Here is a 20,009-nt window from a genome sequence, read left to right on the forward strand (position 1 = left end):
TGTATTTTTGAAAGAAAAACTCATTATTTACAACTTACTTGGGCTTGCTGGCATATTTGAAAAGGTTGAAGTGTTTCTTGGTAAAAAAGCTGATGATAAGCCTGTAGGTCGAACCAAAAGTACACGCAGTTCTTCCACAACTAGAGGTGAAAAATATTGTAAGTTATTGCTACCCAAATATCACAATTTTATAAAAAAAAATATTTTTGCAATGCAAGTAATTATTTAGCTCCTTGGGGTCATCATAAATCAAGCTCAATTTAAGATGCATTTAGTCTGCTCTTACTTCTGTATACTGGCAGAAGGACAACGTATTTTACAGCATCCTCACAGTGATACTCTTTTATTGTATCCTTTATGCATAATTGGCCATTTAAAATCGTTAACACTGTAGTTAACATTTGAAGAGTAACCACATTTCAGTGGCATAAAGCCAGTGCTAAAGAAGTGATGCTAATAATGGACTTGCAGAGTTTGTGCCATGGTAAAATAGCATTTTGCAGCAATAACCAAAATAATTAAACACTGTGTACTTGACATAATTGGATTATCATTACATTTTTATTACATGCATTTCTGAGACCAGAGACTTGGTGTCATTTCATAAATTCAAACAAACAGCAAAAGATCTTTCAGAAGTCTAGATCTTTCCCCTAGTCCTCCATTTTCATCCTGTTTAGGGGGTTTAGAGCTTAAAAATACCCTGAAACCCCCATCACTAACCAATAAAGAATGTGTTCCAAAAAGGTAGGAGTAGGAAACTTTGTTCCACAAACTGTAGCCTTCCAGACCTGGAATATGAATGAAATAGGCCTCACAGCTGAAGAAAGAACCTAAAGCAAATAACTTTGAAAGCAGTCTGGCACCTGGAAAGGCTAGAGACACATGGGTGGTTGCCTATCTCCAATGAAAAAATAAGTTTATTTCATTTAGATTTCTGTCCATACACATCTAATATTTTTAGCTGAAGGTGTTCAGCTTTGGAAACATTGTGTTCTGCCTTCTAGAAGCCAGAGGCATTTCTAGCTACTGCTGCTGGATTCTGGGTTGTGCTAGTGGTGAAACAGATGTCCATCTTGATTGCATTCAAACCTCCCCTAAAGACTCAATTTTTCTGCAAAGCCACTTAACACTAACTCAATATTCATAACTTGCTTCAATTCAATCCTCAATTTACACCCAGCAATGAATGACAGATCTGCTGACTACATAGAAGAAATAGTGTTATGTGTCTCAGAAATCCAAGGAGATTCATGGAAGCATAAGAACGTTTAAAAAATATTGGAGGTTTTGCACATCAACCAAAAAGTAAGAAGAAATCAGGTTATCGTGAGTAGTAGCACAGCAGATTTCCCATCTTTTTTAAAAATGGTTTTTGTGGGTTAAGACCTCTTTTTTTTCCCCTGCCAAGTTAAAGGTTAATTTTTTTAAATTGTTAGTCTTTTTTTAAATCCCTGATGGTACAATAAGAATTCCAATAGGTTTGAGACAGTAAGAATCTGACAGCTTGGTTAAGACCTGTCATTAGTTTGCATATATACGTGAACAGTTTATTGTTGTTGAGGGATTGAAGTCTCACAAGTAATAATTCATCCAGTCATCAATCTTTCTTTCTCCATTTCTTTTTTTTTCAGTCTGGCTGCCCTCTATAACTTGGCATTCAGTCAACTGTGGACTAAATTATTACAGAGCAGGAAAATATTCATACCTTATTGCCTGAGTTCTCACAGAATTGTGTGAAGTAGTAGCCTGCTCTGTTCTCCAAATAAAGAGACTGCAGCATGCTTTCAATTCCTGGTCCCCTGAAGACAACACTGCCAGCAGCAGTTTTTGCCTGGACAAATAAAACATAGTTACACAGCAAGGAATAACAGGCTTTCTTTATTTTCAAATGTCACTACATTGCAATGGAGGGCCATGAAGTGTGTTCAATTAGTATCTTCCTCCAAAGGAAGTAGACTCCATTTTCTACTACATATCCACACCATTTTCCCACTAAATATTCACATCCAATGGAATAAATCTGATGATTGAAGACATGCAGAATAGCTAAGTGATCATAGCATCCCTTAGGTGGTTCCTCAATACTTAAAACAGAAAAACAAACCTGGCCTTAATTCTGTCATTAAGTCTTTAGCTCTGAGAAATTCCAGTGATACTCAACAACATCAGTTAGCTGTCGAGGGCTGTCTCAGCTCAGGCTACTGTGTTTTGAATTAAGAGTTAAGAGGTGGCTATTTGGTCAAGATTCAAAACATTTAACTATCATGGAACAAAAGATACATCTTCTGGGGTTACACCACTGACATGAGCAACAAAATCACAAGCAATTTAGGGAGCCAGAAATCTATGCTCCTTACTATGGCTAGCTCCTACACCATTTGAGGAAGAATATATCCATTTTATCAATGCTCCCAGAGAAGCCAGAAGAGGCTTCTGTAAGTAAATTAGCTTCTGATGATCACAAGAGAGAATTTATGGCAATTTTCTGTCTCTGATAGCAGAAGTGGAAGCAGATGAGTGTGGTGGCTGGCAATTTGCTTCTTTCCAAATAGTGACAAGGATGGAGAAGGGCAGGAGGAAACCAGACTTCTGAAGCAGAGTAGGAAGATCTTCTTCCCCAGTATGACCTTAAACTACGAATCCCTGCATTCCCCTTTGCATCATATTTGTGATGGCTAATTGTGAGGTCCTGACTGTAGGTTCCAGTCTAACCAGTGTAAATGCATAATATTCTCTTCTGTCAGTAAGAGGGAAACTGCATATGATGTATAAAAACTAATAGTTCATGGTGTGAATTTTTGCTGAATATACATTCCTAACTACAAATGTCCCCTAATTGCAAAGACTAACCTTTTATTCTGTCAAAAACAACGAAGTAAAATGATAGCAGTGAAGTAATAAATAAAGTGTGATTATGAAGTGCAAAACAAACAAGCATGTGCTCAAGTGCTCAGCAAACCCCATGCACATGTGAGTAGGGTTTCTTATGTTTTTTTCCTTTTAGTTGTAAGGCTTTGGGTATCAATACTTCCTTGAAAGAGCAGACTGTTTTGAGACCATTCCACAAATGAGGAAGGTTTTGGATATATTTTAGATTGCCGGATGTTGGCATCTCATGTTTCATTTTATCAGTATTTTAACAGTTATCGAGAAAAAGTTCATCTGTGCATGAACTCCTGAGTCTCTCCTGAGGTTTGCTCAACTGAAGACTTGCTTAGCAGGCAATAATTCAACAAAGGAAAGAATGAAGTACACAAGCAATAGAGGGATTGTACAAATGAACCATTTTCCTTTTATGAATGTTACAATTTTAATGACTTTCTAAGGCAGATTCAGTTTTCACTGTAAGTCTGATATAATTTCCTAGTCAATGATTCCACTGAAGCATTTATCCAGAGAGTTTTCCATAACAGCCTACTGAACACATGGTCACTATGGAGAAGATCAACACTTCCTAGTGAAAATAAACCTCTGTGTGTGCCATGATTTCCTATCCAATAGGTGACAGATACAACAGAGAAAATGCTGACATTCTAATGATACCTCTGCATAAAGAATTGACATACATAAAATGAAACCAATTTCTACCCATTATTGTCTAATTCATACGGCAGAATAAAGTGTTTTAACTCATGATTCAAGACAACTTATATTTTCAAGTCATACTTACATGGAGCAGCTCAGCATAGGTGTATTTTCTAAGACCCTGGTATTTTGAGTCTTTGGACCCATCCAGAGCTAAGCTATGAATCATATCTGTGCTCACTGAAATTGGCCTGGATCACAAACAAAAAAATTTTCAATACATATTTAAGAAAAATCTAGGGCTGCTTATAGAATAAATAAGTAAGAAGGGGCAGAAAAGTGATGTAATGACACAGTGAATAGTAGAGGAAAAAGTACATGGAGTCCAAATGTATAATGAAAAAATGTAGAATACCTTTTTCATATTACCCTGTGGAAATCATTGGCATAGCACGACTCTGAGGGTTAGCATTTGAGATGGGTTAAAAGAATATTAATGTAGAGAATATAAATTATTATATAAGAGAAAACACTTGTATTTAGGGTAATAAACCTTTTGTGTTGTGGTATAAACAAGCAAGAAACTAATCAGACAGGGAGGAATTCTCCATATAAACAATCTGTACCATAACTGTGCTTCACTAAGCAGATACTTGTATTTTTAAAAGTATTAATGAAAACAGTAGAATCTAAAATACTGTCATAAATACTTGAGGTATATTGCTGTGCAGAAAGATACACAAGGGACTTTAGTACTTACCACATTCTACTGCTAGAAATAGCATCTCTTTGGAGAATCTGACTTCTTGTGAGAGTAGGTGGTAATCGTGATGATATCTTCAAAGAGAAATTTGGTTTGGCTAGTTTTAATAAAGTTGTTGGTGAGTTTGTTCTACTTTTGTAAAAGACATTACAGAAAAATAAGGCAATTCTAATTATTTTTCCACCTTTGTGGTTTCTTAACATGTTCTCATTAACTGGTCAAAAACAGTCAAGGGTTTTCAGGAGTATTCTTCCTTGTCAATCACAATATGGAACATGGCAAGTTGCAAAAATTTCTGAATATTTTTCAAGATTTTTCAGCATACCTTAATTACCACTACAGCTTAGAAAATGCATTTTTAACAGGCAGAAATATGCTACAAGCACATTGTACAGAACTGCAGAGGATGTCAGGTGAAGGGCATGTGAACATGTTTTGTGGAACTTTAGGAAGATTATCTTAAGTCAGCTCACTGTAAGAGAGATACAATCACTCAGACTGGGAGAGAAAAGGATCATTCTGCTGCATCATCACTTATTATTTTGAACAAAATCACGCTCTGACGTTTTGGAGATGCCAATTGCATTCAGAGATTCACCCAGAGCTGCTGCTTTTTCTAAGCTCTTGCAGGAACATGGTAGCTAGAAGATTCAAAAGTCAAAATTTCTCATGGGAAAAAAATAAGAGCAAGAAATGGGCCATCAGCTGACTCTGTGATGTTCGTGGTACCAGGTCCTAATTTTTGTCAAATTCAACAGGGACTGGAAAACCTGCAGGTTCCTGTCTGCCTGACCTACAGCTAGTCCTGGCTTGTTAGCACACCTTGTGTACTGGTCACTCTAAGACACAGGTGCTTCTTGCTCCCATTTCTGCCATGATCAACAGGAACCTGGCTTCTGAATGCAGTTTCTTCTAAAGAGGAAATCTATACTACTCTTTTCCTCCATTATCTCCACGAAACAGATTTCAAAGAAAATAACTGTAGTCCCAAACTATCCAACCTAAAGTAACAGAGGTGAGTGCTGACAAATCTGTGGCATAGCCTATACAGTTCTTGATACTGGAATCAGTTTCAATCCACATTCTCCAAGTACCACATATCCTGAGGCTTAACACTGTATTGCTGAAAACCTGTAGTTCTTAGTGCAGTTACCTCTCCCACTCAGGCTTACAAGGAAGAAAGAGACAAAAGTGAACTGAAAGCCACCTGAAAGCTACAAACTGTGAAAAGGTCTGTAGAGTGGCTCATAGCCCTCTGTGGAAAGCAAAATCCACAAGTAGCTGACTGAACGGCTGTAGTGATAGCAAATGAGCAGAATTCTGCCTTTTTTACAGACATGAGGAATAGATCCAGGTTAACTGCAGTGAAGTTGTAAGAATTACTCTGGATTAAGACAAGGTTGAGTGATGAAGCTGCATTGCTAAAGACTTTATTTTGCAGTTCTGAGAACTTCAAGCTAAAATATCTATCCAAAGGACTTAGGAAATAGCCAGGGTGCAACTAAGAAGAAAGTTTGCCTCAATTTATAAAACTTGTTGCATGAAATATAATCAAATTCTATTGCATTTTTCTATATAACTGTCTTCAATATACCAGCTTGCTAAATCTTTCCTATAAAGTCAAGTACCTTGTTCTTGTTCCATTGAATTCAAGGAGTTTTGTCATTATTTTTGATGGGACAAAACTTTGTTTTCCAATGTTGCGATCCTACTTACCTGAAGAAGGGAAGGTGGTATGTCAGACTTCTGGGACAATGGTAACAATGATACTATTTGTGGGAAAGGATCAATGTCCACTCTCGGTCTCTCTTGACATGTGTGCCAGAACTTCAGTTTTGCACTGGCAGCATCTATTGCTGTTGAATGAGTGACACAAAATCTGGGACCCCTAGGGAGAAAAATGGTAATAAGTAGAACTTTCCAAAATAACGAAACACTGGGCTATTTGGCTGCTTTTTTTCTTACTGTACCAAGATATGGTGCTATATGCATCTAAGATTAAAAATCAGCTAGTGTTAAAGGTATGTTTAGATATTGCATGCTTCCAAATCTAAAATCAAACTACACATAAGTAAACTTAGGTTGCAAATTCTGCACCATTACAAACAGTTGCCTTTCTATCAGTCTGCAAGAAGGTATGCCCCATCCATCCTACAGCAAAGCATAGGAAAGGACTGTAGCCAGAACAGAGACCATAAGTCATGTGAAGATCCATAATTGCAGGTATTTTTTTGTGCCTGGAATTTGTTTAACCCCCCTGGGGAGGAGAGAACACCTTCAAAAATTTAGCCCATATTTTGGAAATAGGTTAGATTTTATATCCTCACTAAAGCAGTAATATGTAAAAGACATTTTATATGACAGGCATTGAACAGTAAAGTCTCAGGCTCAAATCCCATGAAGATATATACACAGAGCATCCTCAGAATTTGGGGAAGGCAGTATGGGGAACAGGTTAGAATAGAATTAACTTTCTGTGCCTGGAGGGGTTTCCCTGTCCTGCAGACTAAACTTTAATTGAACATTACCCAAGGCAGAGATCCACAAAGCAGTTCAGATTCTCTGGTAGAAAAATAGCAAGGGCTCATAAAGGCAGATCTGCCTGGCTTCTCAGCAGATTGCAGTGTAGTTTAGGTCTGCCAAAAATTCATATGCTAGTACTTACAATGACATTGCTTCTAATAATTGCACTAGGATAAATGACATGAAATAATAGGCTTATCAAAGAAAATGGATGTTTATTACACAATAGAATTCTATTTCACATCCATTTTTGCATACCAGTAAAGAAGTAGTGGTTTCAGTACTTCAGGCTGAATCTGTCTTAAATGCATTATATTCCACTGATCTCCATGTAGTAGTTCAAGTCTGAGCAACACTTCTGAACTGAGGAAATAGTCTCCACTACTCAGTAGGTACAGTTTTTTCATCTTACTGAGTTGCCTGCAGTCAACAAAAATAGTCACATAAGCATGTATCAAATGCTGTACAGAACTGACTACAGTTCATCCTACTGCTTAGACTGCTGCCATGCAACATGTCTTTAATTGCAAGCGGCAGAAGCCAAAATATTTTTTCCACAAATTAGAGACAGGTTGTGCATAAGACAAAACATCTAGTGCTGTAGAATAGGCTATCTGAATCCAGTAGGATCTTTCATTAAAGCAGTTTGTCATACTGAGGTCCTACTTATGAATTTGACTTATTTTATTCTTTAGTTTCTTTGTGTTGCTGTCTGTTTTCCAAACCTCTTTCTAACACAGCCTTAATATGATGATAATTCTGACTTCATGTAAGCTTTGCAAACATGACTCTGCAAAAAGAGTTTTATCAGCTTCAGCAGAGGCATTCCAAACCTTGTCAGGACTCACATTTAGTTGTGTCTGTTTATTCAAACATTACAACGTATCTCAAATTTCAAAACTTGCATTGATCTATCCAGGTTACAAGTATTAAAGCAATGGGAGTAACTGTTAAATAATGGGAAGTACCTTTGTTGCCTTGTAGTGTTCTTAAGAGCCTTTAGTCTTTCAATATCCATCCAGAGCCACCAGTACCTCTCCCCAAGTGTTCCTTTAATGAACTTCTTGAATCTTTCAAACTCATGTCTGTTGCCAGTGTCGTAAGTCCCATGACTAACACACCAGGCAGCCCTGCTGTCTGGCCCAACACTTTCAGAACTTAAGCTTACTTGATCAGGACCTTGTTTTCTTACATCTTCCTTGAAGCCCAAGGCTGTAAGTGGAGAAGAACTTTGGTTAAATAGTGACTCTGCAGTACCATGAGCAAATACATTATTTGCTATCTTGTGTGTAAACACTTGAGGATGTTCTGCAGAACTTCACATTACCTTCAATGTCAGCAGCTGCCTTGTGGGTCAGTTCTGAAATGGGTTCCTTCACTGCAATTTGAGAGGATGCTGGTATGAGTTCTTCTGCTGTCTGAAAAGTTGTGCTTCCCTGTTCATTTTCTTTTCTTGCTGCACTGTGCCATTTTGGGTCTAGATAAACTCTTGACCTCGTGTGGGAAGGAGGTGCAGCAATGGCCACAGAGCAGCCTTCCTCAGCCTCTCTGGATCTCTCACTGGTAACATCAGCTTTTGCAGATGCCATCCCTGAAGGGGAAAGGAAACTCTGTTTGTGGCATTCCTTAGATAGGTAACCCGCTTCTTTGTCTAACTAGTTAGACATTCCTTTCAACTTCCTCTGAAAATAAGCCACATCTAACCTGTGCTGGCCACTGTCACAGACAGACACTGGGATTAGGAACATGGCAGAGAGATTCCCTGCTCTGCAATTACATAATTTCCTAACTATATATGGCAAAATGTGTTGATATTAAAAAAAAATCAGTGTGATTTAAAATATCTTTTCTTAATTCTAAACTATTTCACTTGTTTTCACTTGACAAATAAAAACTATAGCCTCTTGACACAGTTCCAAGAAATGAAACTTGGAGAATCATTTCTCAGGACCTGAAGCAATTAGAGAGAGAGATACATTTCTGAGAATGGAGAGTTCCTAACATATGAGCTGAGGCTTCTTTTCCTCTTCCTACTGAGTAAAAAGCTCAAAAAAAGCAAGACTGTGCAATAAAGTATATGTCCATATGTGCTTCTGTATTTTCTTTCCCAGAACCTCTGGAACTTGCCAAACAATTTCAAATAAATTTGAAGATACACAGGATTCCAAATTATTACAAGATTCATAAAAATTGGCAGCCAAAAGACCTTTAAGTGCCCAGCATAAATACCCTAAGAAGATGGCTGAAACAGGTCATATGCTATCAAATACCCAAAGAATCCAGACAAGAAAGTCTTTCAAAACATATGAATGCCTCTCCCCCCAAAAAAGCCAGAACAACTGAACTGAAATTTACAGATTTCTATGAGACAAAGATCTGTTAAGAAAAGAAACTACTACTATCACAAAATTACTTGGCTACTAGCTCAAACTTTCACTTAATGCTGTAGCTATGGAAAGAAACAACTGCCTGTCTGAAGCCTCAGCTACCATGTGATAATCAGAAGGCAACAAGGGGAGTTAGCAACAATTCCTTAGAAGGCCTTTTATAAATCACAGGGTTGAGCCCTTGTTACTTACCCAGAAGGGGACTTTTTTCAGGTAATGATTCATCTCTTTTATGCTGAGTATCTTGAATTTTACTAGAAACTACAGGATGCAAAGATGAAGCTGTAGTTTTCACAGAATCACCTTGTTTTGCCAATGTAAACCAATCCTGTACCTGAGAAACTGTAGCCTAGGAAAAGAAGTTTCATAGAACAATTAAAATTTCTCTGTTTATTGCAGTATTTCAGAGAGCTACAGCTTACTGCCCATAGGAATTTTGTGCAGTCTGTTTGTGTAGATTTTTGTAAGGATAGTTCCCAATGCAGAGAGCTGCATGACAGTAGCTGAGCATACTTGTATGAGCTGAGCTTCTGTTTAAGCCGTATTACAACTCATCAACCTTCTTCTATATTACAAAAAACTTAGAATATAGAACCTATTTAGACAATCAGAGAATCAGAAAGTTATTTAAGTTGAACAGGATCTTGAAGACCATCTATTTCCAACTCCCCTGCACTAGACTAGGTTACTCAAGAGTCAGTTGTCCCATTAGGTTGTGACCTCAGTTACAATAATTTTTCCCAATTCACTCAATCTATCTTGATGTTACACCCACTAAACATATTTATTTTACCTCGCCAAGTGATACATAGAGCTTCTTCATAGTCAATGAAGAGTCATCCTCCTCAGAAGAGTCATCCTCCTCAGGAGGGGGAGAACTTGGGATTTGCTTCCTTATCCACGGAGAGTAGTCACTATCTATAATGAAATTAATGCCAGTCTTGCTCCATTCTACCTGTGATATCAATTTAGCTAGTCTGAAATTAAATGTTGAGACAAGAAAATAATTATTTTTAGGTTTTAATCAGAGAAGCAGTTGATTTCTCCACAGATTGGCAATTTTTAAAAAATCATCTATCTAAAAAAATGTCTAGAGAGAATTTCATTATCTGCTTTTTTTCACAGAATAATGGAATTATAGAATATCATTATTTGGAAGGGACCCACAAGGATCACTGAGTCCAGCTAAGTATTATTTCAGCCTTCACCTGCTGTCACATCTGCAAATGCCAGTACTGCCACTGCACAGCTCACCAGCATACTTCTTTCAGGATGCTTTTGCATTTATCTCTGCATTCCCAAGCCCTGCCAAGAATCCCTTGGATGTTTTATTCACCAAAATTGAACTATTGTCCCAGATTGCAGATACTATCAGATACTACATCTCTGGTTCCTGACAGAAGCAATCTTCCAGCAGGAATGCCACAGCACTGATCACACTGATTGAACTTGCAGAGGATAACAAGACAGCTGGCACTCTCATGTTCAGCTGGCTGCTCTGTGAGGATTTCATAATACTGAACAGTTCTCCAGTGCTGCTTTGTGTTAGTGTGAACCTCACAATGCTCAGGAAAGGCAATCTTAGAATCACATCACGACAGTAAGGATGCTCTGGCCTCAAGAACTGGGCAGAACTTAGTTAAGTTAGAAAGAAGTACAAAGCCAACCAAGTCACATGTGAAGGGAAGATGAAGTCTATGCTAAAGCCTATAACCAAGTGAATGGTCAGTTTTATTTGTGCCCACTATTGGAGATCAAATAGGATTTAATTCTAGGGTTAGGGTGTCTTCATCTTTAAAAGCAAGTTCCCCTTTTAGCATCTGAACTTATCTTGATTCTGATTAAGGAAAGCAGCTTGAACTACTGATGTCAATTGTAATTAGGTACATGCTTAAAGTTGGTTTTATGCAATTCTTCTGGTAACTCTGCTTGGTCAAAGAGTTTGCTACAGAAGAAGATCAAAGTTATTGTTTCATGAGGCCCAGATATGTGTAAGGCAGGCTGGTAACAAAGGTATAATTCAGCACTCTCACAGTTTGCTTGTTCTTTGCACAAGTAAACTTATTTCCCCTTGAACTTAAGTGCAGTCTCCAGGTTATTGAAAATAAAAAACATTTTAAAATTTTTTACTGTAGCAGTCTGCACCTCAGTAACCACTCTGCCATTACAATCAGCAAACATGGGTTTTGTGAACCATACTTCCAGGCTGCCTCTCCTTTTAGACCCCTAAAACATGCTACAGTCATCTGCATCTAGACGAAGCCTTAAGGGATATAGAGGTAGGTCCTTCCAAAAAAGCACACTAGGTCTCCTGTACTGTACATCTGCTGAATGGACATCTGGGAAAACGCTGCAAGTTTCTAACAGTAAATCATCCCACAGAGAACTTAGCTAAACTCTGACAGAGGGCTCAAAGACACAAAACTAGTAATTGAAATAAAAAAGACTTGCAGTTTTTTTTCCAGATTCATTTCATAGACTTGTAACTTCTACTTATATGGCTTACATATTGATTAGCAAAAGATGCATTGCTACCATGATATCTCTGAGGAACAGAGATTTAGAAATCAGTAAATCTCATTCTTACTCTGTTTGTAATGATGTAGTACAGGATGTAATTCATAGTCAAGGAAAATTCCAGCATGATGATAAAAAAAACCACTACTTTATCCAGGTCACTAAAATGTTACAATAAAGAAAATGGGAAAAGAAGAGGGCCAAACCACTTTAAGAATACTACCAAGATGAATTATACAAAAGAGGAAAACATACAAATTTAAAACTGAAAGACAGCAATAAAATATTGCAATACCTGTATTCAAAGTAACAGTCACTTTCTAGAAATGCTGGAAGCCGTTCTTTCTTAATCCACTCAATTGCTTGTTCTTGATCAAGTTGCTATAAAAAAAGAAATGCCAAAGATTTGCAGTATTCTGGACTTTCTTGACTTATTTTCCACGTAACTGATTCTCTACATCCCCCTTCTACAGAAGCATTGTCTCAGGAAAACAAATACAGAGTGAACATCACCTTTATGCTGGAACAATTACTTTCCTATTAAAAGCTAAAAATATCTAAATCCGATTTCACCTATTAGAGTTCAACTTTTGTACCAAATCATGAGTGTTTTTTCTTCAGAAATAGTGTGTGTATGGATCATTCTTTTACTGTACAATTTCAAATGCAAATTAGATGTACAAAACATTTCTGCAATAGGAAACTGCTATTTTCTGACTTTAACACATTTTATAAATAATAGCTATTATTTTTCCTCAAGAATTTGAAAGTAAGGAACCCTTAAATTAAGTTGTACTTTCAGAAAGAGAAAGCTGTGGATATTAAAAGCAAAATCAAACAAATAGAAATCAAATTAGTCATCACCTCTCATGCTTTTATGTTGGAATCACGGCATAACTGCATTGTACACAGTAATTCTCATAATGGAAACCTACATGTGTTATGACCTGGGGCCACAAGAAATTTCTGCTCAGGCAGTCTAAGCCTTAGTGCCTCATTGGAACAGAAAGAGAAGTGCCTCAAATGAGTGGTTTGGGGGTGAAAGGGAAATGTTGAGCAGCAAGATCCACAGAGACTAGTTCCAATGAAATAAGAGTAAGATCTCTGACTATGGGCCACAACGATTCACAGTTGCTTCCCTTAGAAATTACATACAGCCCTTCCTAGTATTTTTTTTTATAGTGTACTTTTTCCATTCTTAGGGGATGATCTATTTTATTCATCTGAGACACATTTTTCCTTTTAGTGAAGGTGAGACTAATTACTTTGAAGAATGCAGTAGCTACCCTTGTCCATAAAAACAGGTGAAGTTTGGGCAAGGATGGACACTACTTGTTATATCAGGTAATCAGTTTACGTAGATCACAGGTAGAACTTTCTTTCCATGAGCTAATATTCCATTCGGGGCAAGGGTTATTTCTGCCTCATACGCATCTCTAGGGGATTGAAAAAAATCTGAATTACTCAGAAAGTGGGTGGTTTCATTTAGAGAGAAGAAAATATTTCAAAAATATGGAAAGCTTATGTTGGCAGTGGCTCATACAATGTAATTTCTGGAGATGGAGACTAATTACTCCCAACCACACAGTGTATGCTTCTTCTTAGCAATTGACAAGGTTTTTTGAAATACAGAAGATAGTTTCTTTATTTTGGCATTTAATATTTATGCATTTACTGACTTACAGCCCAGTTTTTTATCTGAATGATTCATAACATGCTCTGTACATGGCTGGTACACAAAATTATATGTCATATCAGAAGGAAAAAAAATTCTATTCTTTCCCCATCCCCAGAGAAAGATGCCACATTTAATCTGATGGGGTTTGTTACCTTGATTAGTTTCCTTACCCAATCAGCCTTAGGCCTTGCTAGGACCCAATCCAGCAAAGCTTTTAGCACATGTTTAAGTTTAAGCATGTGTTTAACTTCCTTTGATTAAAGTTAAAAACATACTTAAGTGCTTTGCTGAACTGGGGTTTCTCTGAAGTAAGGTATGTGGGAAGCCAGCCAGTTTCCTTCCATAGTCATTGATTCTACACAAGCCCACAGATCATTTTTTCTCACTGTATTTCACACCATTGATATTGACTATCGATGAGAAGATACTTCCATATCAATGATTTGCAAATGTGCAAACACACATGAAGAGAACTTTTGCTTATCTGTAAATTTGTAACAACTTGAGAGGGAAGTAAAATACAGAGAAAAATACCACTGTGTGTATTTCTTAGTCAAGATGTGTTTAAATTCAGGACATAGCCTGAAAGGCCTACTAGGATTTCCTAGTCATAACTCCTTTTCATAAATGATGTCCACTCAAGGTGACTTTTTGTAAGCAATGTAATGTTCAAAACAATTGTCAATCTCTTTAGTTTGTGTGAAGGCAGTCAAAGCAAAGCAGACAGCATCACCTGAAAACTGAAAGATCAAATCCTATTTGATTTGAACAGAGCTACTTGATAGAGTTGATTTGGTGTGGCTTCTCCTGGTTCAGTCACTGTAGTGCAATGAATGGAGCTGACTTCTTTCACCTTGTGTAGTTGCAGTAACCATTTGGGGCAAGCTGTTTCACAGGCCATTTTGTTCCAACTCAGACTTGAGATGCCAAGTTGAACTGGATGAGGCATCTGTGTTACCCATCAAGTAGAGGAGGAATCAAAAACAAGAAGAAATATCATCCTTTCGCCCCAAAAGGAGAAGAAAGGGTACTGAACCATATTGTTCCTCAAAAGGTTATAATGCTTCCCATCTATGGAAAATATCCCAGGGAAAGAAATGGTATCTTAAATAATACTGAGGCCCTGTTTCTCCAGACCACATGAAAGAAGAAAGTGATAGTGAAATAGCTTTGAATTGCTCAAGAAAGGCCATCCACAGTGATGGGAGGTTAGCCCAGAGAGCAATGTTAGCCACACTTGCACAAATACACAGCATTTCCTCAGTTTAATACTGAGAGCAAATAAGAAATCAGGAATAACTCTTCTGCTTTTGTGGTCTCAAGCAAAGTATTTGTGAAAATTATTAGTTAACATGGTAGGGATGTCTGTGGGCCTTGTCCTTCTGTATCATTTGTCCAGTTTAAATGCAGATAATTGCAATATCACATTACTACCACTTTGTTAAACATCATTGCCTTTTGACCTCTCTCAGCACTGCTTTCTTTTCTGAAAATCATTAATCTTATACTGGGAAAAGCAGCAGTCTGTTACAACTCCCTGCTTTGCTCTCAGCTTTCCAGCTATGACATAATTTTGAGCAGTCACTGCAAAAAATGGACCAAGACCTTAGACTGGCCTTGAATAAAATGAAGTCACATCAGTCACATCCATGCAAAATAAACAAGAAAGGAATAAACCAAGCATCCCAGTGAAATACTTTTTTCATCCTTGAAACCTGTTGTTTAAAAATCCCACATCCAACAGTACTGACTTGTAGTCTCTGAGGTGCTTCAGCTCCTGATTTGAACCTGCCTAATTTGGTGCTGAACATGGCCCTGGAAGTAGGCAGGTAAGAATACCAAAACTGATACTGTCTAAGCAAGTCTGAAACCAGATTTTTTTCTAAATTCCAACCCATCTTTCCATTAATTTAGCTTTCTTCTTGCCAAAGATTATTTTTTCTGGCCATTTCAATTGATGCTAACCATGTAAATCCTTTAGGAATTAATGTAAGAGAGACTTATGTGTTGCCAGACCACAGATGAGCTCATAGCCACACAAGGAAATTAATTAATAAGGAAAGACTGAGCTGCATTAGTTTCAGTCAATTTGCACATTCCAGGGATCACTAGTAAAGTAACTGTTGTCATAATATTTTTTCTTTTAATATTAAAAAGTATTCAGACCACACAGCTGAACCCTGCCCTACAGAATCTTCAAAATTCTGTGCTACAGGATGTGCATCTGTAATTCCATTCACTTGTCTGCTAGACACATGTGCATTACAGGGCATAATTTGGCCCATCATTATGTTTTCCTAACATAAATTAACATTTTTCCCAAGCTACCAAGCCAAACACAACAATAACTATTGCCAGTATCTCTACAGTAAGATCTAAATATAAACTCGGGGTCTATAAGATGCTTACCATAGTGTTGTAATTTGGATCAATACTGAAGAATGAAGAAACACTGTGCATTTTGGAGAGCTGCCCATCCTTCTTTTCTTTGCTTAGAACATCATAAATGGGGCTTGGAGGTTTTTGATCATGTAGAATTTTCTTCGGCTGGCTTTCCAGGCGTTGTGGGGCATAATTAACTACTTCAAAAGCCCCAGCGTCAGAGTTAAACTTGACTGGCTGGGCAAAAGTCTACAAAAGAAGTTAGGAAAGTTTATGGTGCTGTAATAGGGCAACTGTCATTTAACAAGTTATTTTTTATCATATAGAGGCATCCTACAGAATAAAAAATTGCATTATGAGGCTTCTTTCTCTTGGGGCCTGAAAGAGTTATTTTTCTTCATGCTTGTTTTTGCTGTATAGCTTTCCAAAGCATTCCTATTTTTTTATCTCAGCAATACTTAATTGTCAAGAATTGAATTAATTCTAGATCACACACCATTCTTTTTCACATGTAAATAACTGATTGAGTACATTGACGTCTAGAATATATAATTCACTGTGACTTCAGTAACTGTCCTACAGAGAAGTACTCACTTACAGGATCAGATCTCCAGTATTATTCTCCCCTTCGTTATTATCAACAATCAAGGCATGAAAATGCTAGCAATGAAACTCACCTCTTAAATGTGAGATGCATTTGAGAAGGATGAACCTGAGGATTTTCATATACAGGAAAGGTTTTTCACCATACTGTTACCTGTAGGTCAAACAACGACCAAAACCCATGTCCTGTAGTAAATTTTATTATACATCGCTAGTTCAGTCAAATACGGTAAAATAGATGAGATAGACTAAACTTCAATTTTGGCCATGCAATTGTGACTTTTGTCAACTCACAAAACCCCACTGCATGTGTGCACACTAAAACAGAGCCATCTTTCATCTTTTAAGCTCTGGTATCGGGTGTTCCCCTAAAAGACTACCTTTCAAATTCAAATTCTCTTACTTGAAATGAAGAGGAAAAATATGGATGGACTTTACAGAAGTCATAGAGGATGCACATGACAGTTATACATAGGAGATTATATAGAATTTATGTGCATTATATACTCTACATCATATAGAGTATAAAAGCATCTCTGCACTCAGCTGGACAACAAGGCATGCTGTATTTAAGAACTCAGGAAACTATGGCCACACCTAAACCCAGTGCCAAAACTCTTTTTGGCTTCATTCCAGACAGGATCCCACCTGGTGTTTGTACAGTTGTCGTTCCCCTGCATTTAATAGGAATATTTTATTTGTTCAAGTACTGTATTTTTTTAATTTCCTTGAATTTTTTTCATATATCACATATATGCACACATAGACATAACTCATATACATTCTAAATATGTTAAATACATGCTACATATAACATAGAAATACATTACAGAACAATTTGATTCTTTTTCACATCTGTGTAAGCCCAAAGTAATGATGTTAGTGTCATCTATTTTGTTGCTTCTGTTTGAAGCCCCCTTGTTGATCAGTGTCTTGCAGACCAATGCCCAGAATTGAACCATGTGGCTGCAACATGTTTTTTCAACATTCCCTACTTATCCCATAATGTCTCACTGTGGAGGCTCGGCCTGGCAAAGCACACAGCATGTGAGAGCTTTCAGTGTACGATTAGTGCCGATGACATCAGACCGTCACTGCTCAGGGCCATGCATTGAATTGCATGAGTCTGCTCAGTTACCTAACTTCAGCTGAAATCATGGATTGGTTTTTGTTCTCTGACACCTTCTGCCTCTTTTGGCATTAATTTTCTCCAGAGCACTCTGCAGGTTTTAGTGCTTTTTTTTCCAGATGTACTGAAAAGCATCTAACAAACCTTTTATGTGTAGTAGATTTCCCAATATTCAGAACTCCTCCCAGTTTGCTATGTGCACATTTCATTTACTTTCAAATCTAATTTGAACTTCTACCAGCTTTTAAGTGACTAACTGTGCAACCTTAATAGCCTTTAAATGTTTTCTTCCTTATATATTCCTCCATGTTTTAAATAAAGAAACAGAAAAAAGTACACTAGGAAACAAAGTACTTCAGTCACTCAGGATTTGAAATGCCCTCACTTGTGGAAAAAAAGCAAACAAAATGCAAATTTCATAATAAAGGGCTTTGTGACTATGTATGATGTGATTGTATTAGATTCGTGTTTTTCAAATTGAAAACTAAGCAAATACAGTATTATTTTAGCACATACATCTACTTTTATTTAATCATTTGTAACTTCCTTAGATTTAGGGTTTTTCAATACATATTCTATTTAGCTGAAGAGAAAACCATGGCAACTTTAATGTAGTGAAATGGATGCTAGTTACAATTTTTAAAATGTTACATGTATTGCTGTTTTGGGAGTCTGACTACCTATCATTTATAAGAGAAATATATTAATGGAGCAAAAGAAGTGTATTCCATACACTGATGGAATAGGAAAATTCAGACTTCATACACTACATACTTGACTGAAAAAGGGAGTTCTAGTCCAGACTTTTGGGGTTTGGATGTAGTTATCATCCTCAGGGACATCAAAAGGCATGCATACTTCTTCTATCAGTCAGAGAGTAGCCAGCAGACTTGACACTAGTAAGGATGCATCTGGAATACTGCATCCAGTTTTGGGTTCCCTGTACAAGAAGGATACTCACATGTTTGATCAAGTCCATCAGAAGACCACCCAGATGGTCAGAGGCTGGATCACTCACCCTAGAGGGAGAAGCTCTAGGAGGACCAGCAGCAGCCTTAGCATATTTACAAGGAGATTTCTGAACAGATAAAGCCAAGCTTTTTACAGAGGTGATGGTGGGAGGACAGGAAACCACTTGTCATACACTGAAACAATGGAGGTCTCATTTGGATTATAAGAAAAAAGAGATGATTAACACTGGAACAGGTTTTCAAGAGGTTTTCAAGACCAGATGCAGAAAGTGCCAAGCAACCTGGAGTCAGTACTAAAGCACTGACCCTGCTTTGAGAAGGAAGCCACACTACAGACCTCCTCAAAGCCCCTTCAGACAGTAATCTATGATTCTTAACAGATCCCAAATTCCCAACAGAGCATCTTGCTATCTCTCGAACTATCATACAAAAGCATTTTAGAATAATTCAAACCTTTCTGGAGAAGCTTGTTTACTTAAAAATCTACAATGATAAATCAGAATGTTTTTATAAGCATAACAAAAGAAGAGATAATTCCTAATCTTAACTCATCACCGCCACAAAAATAAGTGATAATATTATGAGAAAAATCAAACGGAAGCACACAACAAACCATCCCCAAAACATGATTTCTTGTAGGAGACATTTTCCCAGTTACCATACAGGAGAGAGGATCAGTCAATCCACTTTCCTTTCAGTATCTGAAGAACTTTGGGGCAAAACACACAATCTAACCATTCTAGCACATTACAAGCCACAAAAAAAATGCACCAAGAAACTGTTCAGTATCCTTTAGCAAACTTAAAACCTTTCCAGTGGAAGTCAAGTACTGTAAAATCCTGTAACACTTCACAGGACGATAACGAGAGAGGTTTGCAGCACCACCAATATTCCATCATTGCAATAATGAGGAATCTCTTCAGTGAAGATGCCTGTGTTAAGGAGTGGATGATAGTCTACACTATAAAGGAAAGGAAAAAATATAGTAAGAATTATCTTTCTTACCCCACATTTGGCAAGTGCTTTTGGCTTTTTACAGACAAGTAAAATACACTAACCAAAGACTAAGTGTATCATTCTCTACTTTGAGCCAATTTTTGATGCTTTGAAGATAGAAAGGGAAATCGCCAGAGAAATTATACCTCAAGATGTTAAGAAAAAATAAATCAGGTTTGGCAGAAGCCTTGAAGCTTGGGGTTCATACATTGTCAACATAGTACAATAAATAAGATCAAGAACTTGAGAATACCAATAAATAAGAAGTCAACAAATTTTGCAAACTATTTCACTCGCAGGCAATTCTCCCCCCAATGCCAGTATGACCAATGTAACTCATTATACTAATCTCAGCGTCAGAAAAAAATCTCTGAGCAAATAACAAAAAGCTTTTTTCAGACTGTGGTACAGCAATACTGTTAAATAAGCAATTGCATGTACTTTTTTGACAGCATAAAAAAGTTCTTAGCTGTCAAATGCACATTGAATATGGTTTTCAGCTGAAAAATAAACAGAATACATAATTCTGAAA

At 37.2% G+C, this 20,009-nt stretch overlaps 1 protein-coding gene across 7 annotated transcripts in view; it reads right to left on the reverse strand.

The window, feature by feature from the left end:
* RGS22 (regulator of G protein signaling 22) overlaps nt 1-20,009 on the reverse strand; it is a 65,916-nt gene that overhangs the window by 37,399 nt on the left and 8,508 nt on the right. For 6 of the 7 annotated variants that reach the window (XM_088154991.1, XM_088154999.1, XM_014879826.2 and 3 more), the window contains exons 4-15: nt 15,806-16,027; nt 12,014-12,099; nt 9,995-10,178; nt 9,394-9,550; nt 8,142-8,405; nt 7,783-8,026; nt 7,073-7,234; nt 6,008-6,179; nt 4,289-4,365; nt 3,674-3,779; nt 1,709-1,834; nt 39-140 (exon numbers count right to left, since the gene is read on the reverse strand). In XM_088154991.1, coding sequence (XP_088011117.1) covers nt 39-140; nt 1,709-1,834; nt 3,674-3,779; nt 4,289-4,365; nt 6,008-6,179; nt 7,073-7,234; nt 7,783-8,026; nt 8,142-8,405; nt 9,394-9,550; nt 9,995-10,178; nt 12,014-12,099; nt 15,806-16,027 — 1,902 coding nt within the window. The remainder of the gene's footprint in view (nt 1-38; nt 141-1,708; nt 1,835-3,673; nt 3,780-4,288; nt 4,366-6,007; nt 6,180-7,072; nt 7,235-7,782; nt 8,027-8,141; nt 8,406-9,393; nt 9,551-9,994; nt 10,179-12,013; nt 12,100-15,805; nt 16,028-20,009) is intronic. The other variant, XM_088155004.1, reaches the window with a different exon arrangement.

The sequence above is a fragment of the Sturnus vulgaris genome, chromosome 1, assembly GCF_052056855.1.
Source record: "Sturnus vulgaris isolate bStuVul1 chromosome 1, bStuVul1.hap1, whole genome shotgun sequence".
Taxonomy (NCBI): domain Eukaryota; kingdom Metazoa; phylum Chordata; class Aves; order Passeriformes; family Sturnidae; genus Sturnus; species Sturnus vulgaris.